This window comes from Castor canadensis, chromosome 1 (genome assembly GCF_047511655.1).
Source record: "Castor canadensis chromosome 1, mCasCan1.hap1v2, whole genome shotgun sequence".
NCBI classification, from domain to species: Eukaryota; Metazoa; Chordata; class Mammalia; order Rodentia; family Castoridae; genus Castor; species Castor canadensis.
Window position 1 is genome coordinate 149919811 of NC_133386.1, and position 15580 is coordinate 149935390.

The 15580-nt window shown below is 44.0% G+C and overlaps 1 protein-coding gene across 4 annotated transcripts in view; it reads right to left on the bottom strand.

Annotated features, from left to right (window-relative positions):
* Positions 1-15580, bottom strand: part of Galnt18 (polypeptide N-acetylgalactosaminyltransferase 18) — a 322267-nt gene that overhangs the window by 81087 nt on the left and 225600 nt on the right. For all 4 annotated transcript variants that reach the window (XM_074041438.1, XM_074041447.1, XM_074041433.1 and 1 more), the window contains exons 4-6: positions 11216-11399; positions 9615-9812; positions 5170-5284 (exon numbers count right to left, since the gene is read on the bottom strand). In XM_074041438.1, the coding sequence (XP_073897539.1) occupies positions 5170-5284; positions 9615-9812; positions 11216-11399 (497 nt within the window). The remainder of the gene's footprint in view (positions 1-5169; positions 5285-9614; positions 9813-11215; positions 11400-15580) is intronic.

Sequence of the window (15580 nt, forward strand, 5' to 3'; positions counted from 1 at the left end):
ATCATTTAATTTAGTTCATGTAAATGTACTGCTATCTTTGGAGTTGTTTTCTCTTTGCACAACCTGTTCTATATTTCCATTTCTTGCCTGATTAGAATGTTTGTATTTTATTTTCCTCTACTACTTTGGAAGCTATGGTTTCTGTATCTGTGATTTTCATGACTTCCCTAGAAATTTTAACTTACTGACTTAAAATACCAAATTTTAAAGTCAGCCAGTGTCCCTTTCTATCTTCAATTTAAAACATCTTACTACCAGTCACAGTAGTTTATATGCTACTGTTAGCATGTATATAGTTTTAATAATACTACCAGGCATTATTCTTGTGTTATTTGCCATTCATATTTCTTTGAGTTTATTCATATATTTACTATTTGGGGGCTAATTATTCTTCTTTTATCTCAGGTTTCCCTCTGGGGTCATTTTTGTTATACCTGAAGATCTACCAGTAGCAAAATCTTTAAGTTTTATGTGTCTAAAACTGACTTTCTTTTATCCTGGCTTTTGAAGGATACTATTATTGGATATACATGGTTGACAATTCTTTTTTTCAGCATATGCAAGATATTATTATATGGTCTTCTGGCTTCCATTGTTGTTATTGAACAGTCGGCTATTATTCTATTATCATTGAATAAGATCTTCCTGTTCTGGGGATTCTGCAGTTCCACTATATGATATGTCTAATTGTGGTTACCTTCATATTTATCCTGCTTTGGATAAACATGAGCAGTAGTAATCTATTCGGGAAAATTTAAGACTTTATCTAATCAAATACTGCTTTTGCCTAATCCTCTCCTTTTATCATCTCCACTTGGAATTATAAGGTATTAGACTCTCTCCCTCAATCCTATGTGTTCCTCAACTTTTTCATCCCCATATCCTTTTGTCCTTCTGTGCTAATTTCAAATAATTTTTTAGATCTATTTTTCCAAATGGCTAGATTCAATACTTTAATAATGTTCACATAGGTGCTCAGTTCATCCATTAAGCTTTTATTTATTTTTCTCATTGAGCTTTTAGCTTTAATTTTATATTTTTAATGTTTTAAATTTTATTTTTATCTTAATTCAACTGAATGGTTTGGTTTGGATATAATATGTCCCCAAAAGCTCATGTGTTGAAAGCTTAGTCCAGAGCCAATGGCATAATTGAGAGGAGATTAGATCAGAAGGGTGCTAACCACATTCAATGGGTTAATTCACTGTTGAATTCACAGCTGAATCAGGAGGCAGGGCCTAGTTGGAGGAAGTAGGTCACTGGGTGCATGCTTTTGAAGGGCATATCTTGTCCACGGTGTATTGATCTCTTTTTTTCTGCTTCCTGGCTACCAGGAGGTAAGCAACTCTGATCCACACTTTCTCTTACCATAGGCCCAGAAACAATGAATCCAAAGTGACCAAGGATTGAAACCTTTGAAACCCTGAGCAAAAATAACTGTTTCTTCCCTTGAGTGGTTTTTATCTCAGATATGTTGTCACAGTAATAGAAAGCTGGTTAGCACAGTAATCATTTCTCTAGGCTACTTGTTTCTTATTCATATTTTCAGTCTCTTACTTATTTAAATGTACTATACAACATACTTTACATCTTGTGTCTCATTGATTCAATACTTGAAGAACTTTTGGGTCAAATAGGACTATCTACTACTTTTGTACTGTTGGCTCTTGGTACTTTTTTCCTCTCTTGTTTTTGTTTTTTGGTGTATGATGCTTTTAAAACTGTGAACTCAGATTCTTGGAACTCTAGCTGTGGGAATTTTTGTGACCTGGGTTAAAAGAATCTTTGTTCACAGAGGATGTATACTTTATGTGGCTAAAATAGGTCTTGGGGTCTCAGTTCTATGGAAGGTGAAGCAAGCCCATTCTATATGGTTAAGAAAACATAAGATTAAATGTTACCAGGTCCTTTGAATATAATAGCTTCATCTGTGTCATTTAATTCTTGGTCTCTATATTAGGTTCTTTGGGCAATTATTTTTAAAAGTACCACAAACTAGATTGCTAAACCAACAGAAATTTATTACCTCATTGTTCTGGATGCTAGAAGTCAGAAAGTAAGGTGTGGTACTGGCAGGGCCAATTGCCTCTTCCAGCCTTAGATATTCCTTGACTTGTGGCATCATGACTTGAGCCCATGCCTCCATCTTCACATGGCCATCTTCTCTCCATGTATCTCTGTGTCAAAATTTTCTTCTTCTTATAAGGACATTAGTCATACAAAATTAATGCCTACTTTAATCCAGTGCTACTTCATTCTAATCTGGTTATACCTGCAAAGACCCTATTTTTCTAAATAAGTTCACATTTTTAGGTAAAGAAGGTTAGAAAGAGACTCAATGTAATTCATAATAGTTTCTAACAATTTCTTGCTTCCTTGCTAGCTCTTAAACACATTTTTATATTTCTAGAACTTTTATAGTCATGAATTATACAATCTTTCTGTCTTCTAGTCAACATCAGCTCTTATTTCACACTCATTTCATTCTGTCACAACAGTTCCCTCCCTTTTGCATTGCCTTGTAGACTTAGAAACCACTAAAAAAAAGGCTTACTAGAATTGAGTGCAAAATAAGAGTCAGGTTTTAAATGGGGACTCAGTAGATATGATTGTGAATAAAGGAGAAGGAAAGTACAGCATGGGCTTGTAGTATTTTTTGAGGGGTGCTCAAAGGCCTTTTATTCCTAGATTAATTACTGTGATGTACCCGTTGCATCATAACGATCTGGAACTTAATCTGTTCTCTATATTTTATAAGTTGCTTAACCTTGAGAACATTTATAAGCTCTTAATTTCAGTTTCCTCAACTAAAAAAGGGGCAGGCATCATAATAACATCTATTTTAGGGTGTTCCATGGATAGATGGCATAAGAAAAAATACCTAGCATGATTCCCAGAGAAGAGCAGGCATTCAATAATTGTGCAAACAACTGTATTTCTATGTTCCAAAATAGGTAAGTGTTTTGAATAATTTGCCTCTGGATAAGCAATGTCTTTTAGTTTTATACATAATCTCGAGGGGTAATTCAGCCAGATATTCTGTTTTCTAGATGAGGAAACTGAGGCACTGAGATGTTAGTTCATAAAATGTGAAAGAAAGGCAGACACTAATAACCACACAAGTAGGAATATGTTCTTGGAAGAGGATCAACAATTCTGTTCCCTTCAAGAAGGAACTGGAATTCAAATTAACCGGTCCCTCCCTTGTGTACTCAGTTCTGCCAGTGAATAGGGCTGGGCCCCTGCTTTAAAAGCCACTTTTCCTTCAACTCCAGTGACACTTCATCTCCATCAAGTGGGAGGGAAGAAATGGAGAGAAAAAAAAAAGCCAGACAACATTTTATACTGTATTTTAAACCCTGAACACGAAACTACCCAAAGATATTTTAACACATATTTGAAAGCCTCACCCAGGCCCACACTCCAGAACAACTTTATAATTTAAAGAAGGAAAAAAGTCAGAAATCACCACCACTCTGTGATTAACTCACACACATGTTGAAAGCAGAGTTCACAAATCTAATTCCTTTCTCCATTCCTGGACATTTTTACCCAGAGAACACAAGTGACCGGAGGCGGTGCTGCCTGCTCAGCCAATTCCTGACAGCAGTTCCTAGTGAAACAGATTGTGTTTGGGGGCAAGCATTTATCCAGGAGCTGTGCACAAATGAGATGGTGAGGATGCGGACGGTGAATAAATGATCGGTGGAGGGAGAGCTGGAGAAATGAGGGTGATTATGCAGGTGCTGTCCTCTATGAATACATTAGCTCCCTGGGCAGCCTGTGCATTTTCACTGCCTCCAGAGCAATTTCCTGGAGTTTTGGTGAACCTAGGTATCTGGAAGTGTTTTCTAAACTCAGCTTCAGATAGGCTGTTCCTGTGGTCAGTCCTTAAAGCCCTAATATTAAGTCCGAGGACAAGTTGGGCCCCCACAGCACTGTCAGGTCCCACAGGAGGTGTGAGATGCTTACTGTAGGTGCCTGGTCTCCCCTTCAGGTTAGAGGCATGAGTGGCCCAGGGCCACCTGCCTGTCTCTGTGGAGTGGGAAGTTGAAGGAGGCTAGAGGTAAGAGGAGGTGAACCTAAGCAGGAGTCCTTCGGTGGGAACTGAGCATCATCAGGACTTGGAGACATCAGATATAGGCATGAAGGCCAAAGGTGAAAAAGTAGAATCACTAGTTTCAACTAGCCAGACATTGGAGGAGGTCTCCATGGAGGTGTAAACAGGCTGGTGTGAGGAGGAAAATCTCAGATGAGAGCCACAAACACTAGGAGAAACCAGGTCCTCTCCAAAGGCTAACAGCCCATAGTCAGGCTGTTAAAGATCCCCATGGGGAAGGCAGTCAGGACCATCAGGGGGACATACTACAGCTCAAGCAATTGGCTAGTCAGGGCTATTTCTTGGACATGGACATCTTCATTTTATCCATCATCACATTCCTGCCAAGTACCAGGGTACCTGTCTTTCCGATGGAGGGGAGTGGTTCATTCTGGGTTGATTTCTCCATAGGTCAAAGGAAAGGAGACAGAAAGCCTAGGGGATGTGCCTGTAGAGCTAGAATCAAAATGATGCCTCTTGGGGAGTCATACCATGAGCAGATAGCTATAAAGAACCCACACTTTGGAGCAGGAAAATGGTGTGCAGTAGGAATTGGCCTATTTGTCTGGCAAGCACCAGGTGGAGTCAGAGACCAGCATGGAGTGAGTTCAGTTGTGTTTTGCTATTTATATCCCATGAGTCTATCTCCCTGTGACTCTCTCTTGAGTCTTTGAGAAAACTCTATGGGCCACTGTGGAAAAGACAAAGTATCTGAGTGAGAAACCCCCAGGGGAAGTGACTTATCCAGCCTCTATATTTGCTATGTCTTCCTGGAGCACAGCTTTGCTCATCCCAATGGGCTTATGTTTGGACTTAACAGAAGCTGTTTTCTTGAGTTGGAGCTCAAGTCTCTGATGCCTCAGTCTCTAGCCAAGCAGGTATTTATGTCTGAAAACTCCTGGAAATTCTTGAGTCTCCTTGCTATTGGCTCCAATGGCACACATGGACCAGGGCTAGATGAACATTCAAACTGAGTTTGTGATCCTCAACTTTAAGCCCCCTTACTCCATCCCCAGTTCTCACCCTCATGGGAGCTCAGGTCAGTCCTGTTGAAAACAAACCCTACTCACCCTGATACCGAGCTCTACATTCTCGCCTCCATAGACCTCCATGCCTTCATCCAGGAGGCCAATCTCCTGGAAGTATTGCCGGTCCACAATGAAGCAGCCGATGAGGGCAGGGCTCCTGCAGAGGTGGGGAGACGGGACAGCCATGAGTAGAGGTGGTCTCCTGGGATCCTCCCTAGGAATAAGAGCTTCCTAAAGTAGGATTGGTCCTCGTGCTTCCCCTTCTTCCAGAGCAGGTATGGCCTCCTGGGTCTGCCCTCATCCAGCCACTGTAGGCAGGCACAGTGCTCCTGTCATGGGACCAGGATGGGACCAGTCATCCTGGTCCCTGCCATGCTTGTGGTTTGACCAGGAAAGCAGTGCTCACTAGTCTGTAACTCTAGCTACCTTGAACCTGACCTCTGAGCTACAGTATAGCCAGTCTGTTTCTGCTTGGGCACCAGGGGCCAACTTGCCTGATATCCTCAACTGGGACTCTCCATGTCAACCTTGGTTCACTTAGATTAGCTGGGTCTCAGTTGTAGAGGGCTTTGGTTAGCACAGTAAATAATTTATAGACTTTATCTGTAGGTAGAGGGGTGTCCCTGAGGAATTTTAAGCAAGACAGTGGTAGGAATAGATCTGTATTTCTAAAAAGAATACTCAGAGAATGGAGGTGATGGGGAACTGAGGAATCCAGTGGGAAACTTATGGCTGGATTTAGGTGAGAGGTGATAAAGACCTTGAGGAACTTGAAAAGAGATGAACTGTGAGGGGGAGAGGAAGGTGTCTGGGTACAGCAGGCTCCAGGTGAACCTGAATGAAGGTGAGTCAAGGCCACTCATCAATCCAGGGTGTGGGGGACAAAGCTATTTTCAAAAGGGAGCAGGATTCCATGCTAGAAAACTGATTGTCCACTGTCTGTGGGACACCAAGGGAAGAGAGCAGCAAGTAGTGTTTGGGTAGACCTCTGGGTCCAGATTTAGCCAGGGTGTAGGCTGGAGCAACACTGCAGTGGCTTCCTTCCTCAGGGAACAGGGGCTGAGCCCACCAGTCCCTGCAGTCCCTGGCCCAGGACTTGACAGAGAATGGTTCACATTGAGGGAATCAGCAGGACGCCCAACAGCTGCTTCTCCACTGCGTGCAAATGACCCTGAATTGTTCAACTGTATGCTTCTCCCCTTCCTAATGCTCACCTGGCATCTTATCAGCCCATGGTGGGAGGATTTGGTAGGGGAGGGAAAAGGAGAAATGGAGAATCCTTAGGGATGAGAAAACTGTCAGTCAATCATCATGCAAATAGACCTGTCTTTGACAATGGAAACTCATCAAGGTGCAGCAAGGGCTATTTTGCAGGCTGTTTCCCCAGGAAATGCTTTGCCAGAGGTTGCTCAGAAACCTGGCACCCTAGGGTCACATCCCTACACTTTATTCTAAATGGCTTTACCTTTCATAGTCTGCAGGTGTACCAGGTTATCATTCCATGCTTCTGAAGGAGGCTGAGATTCTGCTGTGGTGGAGGACACCAGACCCAGGCCTTAGAGGTAAGCATTGCAGGAATTATATCCTGTCTGGCTGTGTGTCTCTAAGAGAAGTTCCCTAGCCACCATGAGTCTCTGAATCCATATCTTATAAGACAGGATCAGTTATAACCTCATGTAAACTAAATTAAATAAGGTAAAGATCTTGAAAGCCCCTGGGACATAATTGGTACTCAAAAGTTCATTTAAAAAGATGCAGCTGGGCATTGAGCCCAGAAGTTCCCCCTTTTAAATACAGGATCATTTAAAAACATTGGCCAGAGTGGGATCTCAGCCTTTTCCTCTGCACTCTGACGATAACCCCAGAAACAGCACTCCTAGAACATGCAGGAAGGGGCCTTCCTCCAACTGCCATACCCAGCCAGGGAGGAGATGGAATCTGGAAGGGACATTCAGATGGGCACAGGACCTGTCAGGTGGTCTATTACCTAGTAACTGGCTAGGGTACCAAGTGGACCCAACTAGCCTGAATGTGTTATTGATTTATATCCTCCCTCTTTCCCAAAAGGATTTAGAAATAGTCTATAAGAAAATGTAAGACATACTGGAAAACATATATAATATCTGGAAGGATTTAAAGAAGATAACAAGTTGGGGACCAGTTAGAATGCATGTGTGGACTGAGGACTCCTTTATAGCTCTTAAAGTGGATCTGGAAACTTGGTTCTGAGCTTCCTGTCAGCTGAGGTAAAAATAAACACACATGGTTTTCGGAATAAAATCTACAGTTCTCATGTGAAAATGTCATACTGATTGATTCCACAAGGATAGCAGGGCTTTTCTTTGACCAGAAGTTGATTTGACAGAAATTTCTTACATGGATCTTCTTGAAGACCTAGTGAGCAACCATCTCAAAAACTTCTCTAGAATATAACTGAGGATATTTCTGGGCTCTTTTTATAGAACCATGTGTGAGCAAAACACTAAAATACAGCTCCCCCCCAAAAGAATATACAAGATACATTTGTATAAATGAGTCTCTGCAGAGCTGTCTTCATCTAGAAATGAAATTAGGAGTGCTGTTCCAAAAATCTTTACAAGTGTAATTTCTCTCAACCAAGTTTCTAATTAGAATTGAATGATGGAAAATCTGAGGTTCAGTCAATATTCTCTGGCAAGGACCTAGAATGTACCTTCACTGATTAAGACCAGCTTGGTACTTTTAGCAATGACCAGAACAGAAACAACTAATATTAATACAGTCTTCTGCAAGGACATCCACTGTATGGTGGCATATTTCCTTCAAATAGCATTCAGCAGAGGGAGGTGAGGAACAGCCACACCAGTTCTGAACTCATCATCACCAAGTAGGGGGATGGCTGGTCCTGGAGTCTAGCTGACCAGAGTGGATCCTGGCTGCACTGCCCAGAACCTTTGGCAGCACCCTTCTCCTTTGTCAGTCTTGCTTTCCTTGTCTTGTAAAAAAGGGATGACACAATGAGTTGTCACCAGGTTATGATAAAGATCCAGTAAGACCAAAATTGGCAGAGGTCTAACAGAGTAGGCAACTGCTATGGTTTATTGAGTGTGTCTCCCAAAGGTTCATGTGCTGGAAGTTTGGTCCCCAATCTAATGGTGATGGATCTTTAAGAGATGGACATTGATTAGATCACGGGAGCACCATGCTCAGAAGGAATTAATGTAGTTTTGACAGGATCAGATTAGTTTTTGAGAGAGCAGATTGTTATAAGCAATGCCACCTCACAATACTTGACCCCTTCTGTATGTGGCTGTCCCCCTTTCTGCTCCTGTCATATGACGCTATCTGCCTTTATCAGAAGCTATCAACATGAGGCCACCCAATTTTAGATTTTGAGCCTTCAATACTGTGAGCTAAATAAATCTCTTTTCTTTATAAATTACTCAGCCTCTGGTATTTTGCTCTAACAATACAAGACAGACTAAGAAAATAACAGAGGTGACCATGGGAAAGCAAGATTCTCTTCAATCCTGTTTTCAATATGAATATATTTTTTTCCTCCAGCAAGGAAAAGAATGTAATCTTAGGTAATAATCACCTACTTTCACATAAATTTTTCATAACCTTTCTCTCTCATGCAATATAGAGCAACATCAGCTTCTAATCTTGTCTTTCATTCCAAGAGCCGCCCCCCCCCCCACCCCGCCCAGGACACCTCCTGGTGCCATCTGTGTTTCATAGGCAGGAGCACAAACACACTCTGTCACCAACAAAAACAGAAACAAGGCTTGTGGGGACAGCTATGGCAGGAGTCCTGACTATAAAAGCAGAGGCTACAGAGAGGATTCATTTCGGGGTCTAGGAAGACAGCAAAGACACAAAGAGTTTGGGATCTTTAAAAGGCAGTTTGAAGCCATGTTTATCTGAGTTCTATGGGCTAAAACAAACACCATCAGGACCCATGGTTTAGGTCTGGTCTCTGCCTCTTCCAGCCTCATTGGCTGGGACTGCCCAGCTCATATCCTCCATCAATGCCATGAATGTCACATATTACAGGTGCTCATTCCCAACCTAGTCATCCCCTACTTACCCTTGAGAACAAACTCAAATGCTACCTTGTCCACAAGGATCTCAAACTTGCCCCACCTGCTGGGCAGTTTCTACCTCAAGGTAGAATAATCTTTCATTCCAATGATTTTGCCTATCTTCACTGGACTCCAGAGGTTGGAAAACAAATCTTAATCACTCTGGGTCCCCAGCCCTGACCATAAGCAATTGCCACCCAGTGAGTTTCTCATGGTAATGTGTTGAAATAAGTGATTGAGGCTGTGCCTGGATTTCTGGGTGCTATGGTGGCTCTTTTAAAAGGGATCATGAGAGCCTATTAGCAATAACTGAAAACCATACTATAACTCCTTTTTGCCCTCCCTGCCTCCTGCCACTGCCACTGGAGTTGGAGTTTAGAGGGGAGACCAAGTCAGAGAGACCCACAGATAAGGGTACTGTACCTAATCGGTGCTGTGGAGTTCTCCAGCTTCCACCAGGCCTTGGGGGGATTTAGGTAGCGACACCACAGCTCCCAGTCAAAGCCCTGGGCAGCCAGTGGGTACTCTTCTATCTCAAAGTTGTCATATTTGATGTTATCAAAGGATGGCGAGATGATCCGCTTCCGGTTCTCCTTTATGCGGGTGAGCACAGGTTCAGCCCTGAGTGAGAAAGAAAGGGTGTGTGTGTGAATGACTGCTTCCAAGGTGGACAACAACCAGGTTAGCAGCTCCCAAAGGTCATTCACCAGCAGAAAGGGGAAGGAACCCCTGGCCATCTCCCACAGAAAACACACTGCCTCCCAAGAAGAAGCCTCTGTTCAGCCTCCCATTTCCTAAGGACCTCTCAGTGGACAAAAGACTAAGAGCCTCCAGAGGAAGTTGTCAGCCTCAGTTTTGTTTTGCTAAAATCCAGTGTATCAACCTGGAGCAAACGGCAGAGAAAGATGGCAGAGACGTGTTCTTTAACTGCCTGAGGAGAGGTGGGCATCCAGGCTTCCCCAGGGAGCCCAGGAGGCCCCTTAGGGCACCAAGCTATTAATGTGTTTGCAGACAGAAATGATAAACTTCTCATTAATAATACATTCAGTGCATAATTGTTTATTCAAATCAGCTTGAAATAGTAAGTGTCGCTCTTCTATCCTGGTCATAAATTCAGTGAAAATGCTTTTTAAATAGTCACAAATGGCAAGCAGGGACTTCAAGTATAATAAATGGGTATGCTACAGCCTTAATTTGGACCTGTAAAGCCGGCAGCTAGCCCAGGCTCTGTGCAGGCCCTGCAACTCCTTCCTGCCTGGCTCCCCAGAGGCAGAGAATGGCACTGTGGAGCAGGACAGAGAGCAGACCCCAAGGCTATCAGGCACACTGGGGAAAAGGGTGGGAACCTACTTGTCTCATCCATGCACAATCATTCCCAGGACCCAGGCCACCCATCCTCAGGTAATGTCACACACAGTGATGACACCATATCCTCTGGGCCCTGTTAGGACATTGGTGATGAGAGCCCTGTCAGTGCTTAGCAGCAGTGCTGTGGCTTCTGCCACTCCCTCACCCCACCCAGCTTCCCAGCAAGAAAGGAAGATTGGCAAGGCTTGGTTTCACTGGGAGGGAGACTCTGATATTGTGGGCCACCTATGGCCTGGGCACCCTGGGAACTACATCAAGCTACCTTTGCCCACCCCTGCCCTGTCTGTGAGATGGGGTATCTGTCTCATGTCTGTCCCAACCCTGCTGCTCCTGGGTATTGGAGCCCAGTCCTTAGATGGAAAGGAACTCTGTTTTGCATATACCAGGTATCCTTCTCCCTGGTCACACATCCCAGAGGACCATGCCAGCCAGGGCCACTCTTGATGTTACCATGACCTAGAGGTGCTGTGTATTGACCTTCTAGCTCCTGATCCTCCTGCCCCCTTAAGGGCCAACCCTGCCACCTTGGTCACTCAATACACCCACATCTCACCTGTTCCCAGATTTCTCCCCCTTTCCCCTACCAGTGCCTAGGATCCCAGCATGCTTTGCACTCTTAACCACACAAGGACTCCTCCTCTCCCCTGGGTACTCACCAGCCCACATTAAACTCCACGTGGGCATCAAAGAGTGCCACCACCGGGGCCGTGGCCGCCCTCCATCCGCTGACTCTGGAGCGGATGAGGCCTTCCTGCTTGCTGTGGCGCACGACTTTGATGAAGCCTGGCTTCTGCCTGTTCACCTTGTCCACGTACTCAGTCAGCTTCTCCTTCAGCTCCTCTGTCAAAAAAAATACCTCCTGAGTAGAGTGAGGGGCAAACTTTTAGGGTGAACAAAGCCCCGGGGAAATCTAAATGGCACACCCCACTCCTAGGTCCTCATGATGGCCGGCACAGCTTACCTTTGAAGGAAAAATAGAGGGGAAATGGTATTTACTTAACCCCAGCTATATGCACAGCTGACAGGCCTCTTACACACTGTCTATTTAATTTTCACAACAAGCTGATGGTACATGGGGGTTCCAAACAGTTTATTAATTTCTCCAGGGTCATGCAGCATGAAAGTGGCAGATTCTGTTCTCAAGCTGGATCATACTGTGCACAGCCCCGGCTTCTCAGAATCAGTTCAGCTGCCTCTTTTCATTGCTCCTTCCAGGATCCCACAGCAGCTCAGCTGCCAAGACCTCAGCTGGGGCGTCTGCTCTACCTGGAAGCCGGTGGCAAGTACCGCGCCCATGTGAGCAGGTGCCACTGGGCTGCTGCCACCTGTGGCTGGACCCGGCTGAACACCTAATGCTGCATTTTGTGGCAGCTAGAATAAGGCCTTGGCAACTCAAGAGGGCACAGCAGGTGAGAACTTAGGACACATCACAGAATTTTTAAGTTTGTGGGCAGAATTTTAAAGTTCATGTTTTGAACCAATTACCCATCTTCAGTTTTTGGATCCCATGTGTATTCAGATGCTGATTATGTAGCCCATGCAGAACTGGGAATTCCTCCATGGAGACCGTTCTTAACTGGGCCACATCAAGTACCACGTGTTCTTCCTTCCTTTGCTCTTCAAATACCTGTCTATGTCTGAAGAAGCCTTCTGGCCAACCTGCTTGTAGATCATGGCCAGAAGGTTTCTTAAAGACACAGACAAAACTCATGATGTTTGCTTTTTTGCTAAGGCTGCTAGGAAGCTCAAAGACAAATATGAATAATCAATCGCAAGAGTTCAGTTAGCATTTTTGCTTCCATACCTATGCTAAAGCTTGGATTTTTAAGTTCTAATTTAAAAGCTGCATTGTCTTGTATCTTTTTTCCTATGTAAGTGGCACTTTTTTTAAATCTAGAAATAATGTTTAATAAAATGTAGAGTAGGACAGGAACATTACTGCGGCAAGATGGGAGAAGCCATATTTCCAGTTTGTTTCCAGGTGCTAGGAAAAGAGGAGGCAGGGTGTCTCCTCTTTGTGACTTTGCCAGATTCAGAGTCAGTGTGGAGCTGTCTACAGCCAATGTTGACAGAGAAACACAATTTGCACCCTGCATGAGTCTGAATGTCCTCCTGCTGGGTAGCCCCTCCAGCAGTCTCCTGCTGCCTAGAAATTTTTTCACTAGTGACATCTGAGAGACCTCTGTAAGTCAGTGCTTCCAGAAGCAGTGCTGATGAGACACCCTTGACACCACAGTGACATGTTCCTGTTGGGCCATCTGAGTGCAGGCTGCTAGCTTGCTCTCACCTCTTCAGTGGGGCAGAGCAGAGCCCCTTCACCTCCCACACATGCCTCTTGCAGCACTCCCCTATGCAGCAGTCAGCTCCCCAAGCAGTATGCAGGCCTGGCTGGAGGGGGCTAGTGCAATGGCATTAATCTGCGTTAAAGACTCAATGGGACACCCTGATCCCAGGTGTGAAGGAAACCAAGGGGTTAGGAAGTTGGTGCCCACAGGGTTCTGCTTTTTAGAAGGCAGCTGAAGGGTTTCCAGAAGGGTTTGCCCAGACTTGCCATGGAAAGTCAGGCTGCACCTCAATTTTGTCTTTCAGTGCTCAGAGAGGTATATCCCAAGTGTGCTACAGGTTTGGGGGAAGTAGGAGTGAAGGGAGAGACCACCTGTTCATTCATTCATTCAATATTGAACACTTACTATGTACTAGGTACTCATCTAGCTGATGTGGATGTAGCTGGAACAAGACAGCCTGCAATGGATGAGATGTTCATGTCCCCCCAAATTCACACATTGAAATCCTAACCCCCAATATGACAGAATCAGGAGGTGTGGGAGATAATTAGGTCACAAAAGTGTAGTGTTGTTAAGTCTTTTATGGCTATAACAGAAGACATAGACTGGGTAATTTATAAATAATATAAATTTAAAAAATTATTAGCATATTATAGTTGTACAGGAGGATATGCTATGACATATATATGTGCTTACACTATATCTTAATTATATTCACCCCCTCCATATTTCTCCCTCATCTATCCCTTCATAGAACAATTTCAACAGTTTTCATTGAAGAACAGAAATTTATTTCCTCATAGTTCTGCAATCTAGGAAGTCCTAGATCAAAGCACAGCATCTGGTGTCTGGAGAGAGCCTTCTTGCTGGTATTCTCTCATGGCAGAAGACAAAAGGGCAAGCTGGTCGGATGCTATGTTAAGACTCTTTTATTAAAAGGACCTTAATGTCATTCATATAAGAGGAGCCATCAAGACCTAATCACCCCTTAAAGCTTCTGCCTCTTAATATCATCACTTTGGCAACACGTGAATTTTGGAGAGGACATGTTCAACCCCTAGCGGCTCTTTTAATGGAATTAGTATGCTTATAAAAGGAACCTCAGAGAGCTCTCTTGCTCCCTGGATTCAGTGAGAAGTGAGCCATCTATAATCTGGAACACAAGGTCTTCACTAGAACCCAAGCATGCCAGCTCTCCGGACTTCAGACTCCAGAACTGTGAGAAATAAATATTTGTTGTTTGTAAGCCATCCAGTCTATAGTATTCCACTATAGCATCCCAAACTCACTAAGACACAGTCTTTATGGAAATTTCATTCTTCTAAATGCTTAAAAGGCATGTGGGGTGGGAGGAAGGGAGAGGGAGAGCAAGCAGAAAGTAAGTACATGGATCTGCAGAAATAGTTCTCAGCCACTTGGAGGTAGGTTATGGAGGATGAATAGCCCATGCATGGCTTGAATTGTGTCCCTACAATTCCTATGTTGAAGTTCTAACCACCAATACCTCAAAACGAGCCCTACTTAGAAATAGGGTCATTGTAATTAGTTAACATGAGGTTACACAGGAGTAGGGCAGACTCCCAATGCAGTATTACAGATGTCCTTATACACAGGGAGAGCTGGACATAGATAAACAGAGAGGGAGGATGCCATGTGAAGATGAAGGCCAAGATGGGTGATGCTTCTACAAGTCAAGGGGTACCAAGACTACAGCAAATACCACAAGCTAGGAGGGCCACAGAACCCATTCTCCCTCACAGTCCTGCTAATGCCTTGCTTCTGAACTTCCAGCCTCTAGAAATGTGAGGAGATTTCTGCTGCTTAAGCCCCCCAGTTGGTGGTACTTTGTTATGGCACCCTTGGAACCGAACGTATCCAGCTTCCTCATCCCTCCGGTTGGGCCAATGTGGAGGCAGTTTTATAAGTCTCTAGGTGGTTCCTGGGAGCTCTGAGCCCAGACACCCCCTGCAGTTCTTTATCTAATGTTGCCCATGTAGCTTTCTTCACCTTCTGTCTCATGGTCCTCAGCACCATTTCCTGGGATCATTGATCAGATAAATCATGGCCATAAATTTTGGCTTGGGATCTGTGTCTGAGAGAACCAAACTAAGATGGTACAATGCAAGAGGCATTATTCTAAGCCCACTGCATATGTTTTCCCACTTAATCCTTCAACAATCCTATGCCATAGCTACTATGATCATCATTTTATTTTGAAGATGAGAAATTAAAGCAAAGTGTGACCCAGGTAGTTAGTGGTAAAGGCAGGATTTAAACCCAAGTAGGCTGTCCCCAGAGTCACACTCTTCATCTCTACACTACATACTGCCTCCTAGGAATAACAAGCTGGTCTGCATGAAAACCAGTTTGTTAGAAACACAGGTTCCAGGGCACCACCTCATGGAGAGTGTGACTCAGTAGATCTGAGTAGGACTGGACCAAGTGAATTTTATATGTGCTTTCTTAAACCTTCTGATGGGCAGCCGAGCTTGCCTGCAACCGAAAAAAAAAAAAAAAGACTGCTTGGTTGCAACTGAATTTTTTTTTTTAAAAAGATTGCTTAGTGACTGGGTAGAAAAATGAGCCTTCTCTAGAACATGCATGCATGGTCCAGCCTTGATGAAGACTCAGGCTCAGTCTGCAGGCATCCCACTACCTGCACAGTAGTTTTCTTTCCACCTTGTTGCCCTCCCTAGAGGTTCCTCCACATGACAGCTGGTTTCCATTTCTCTGTAT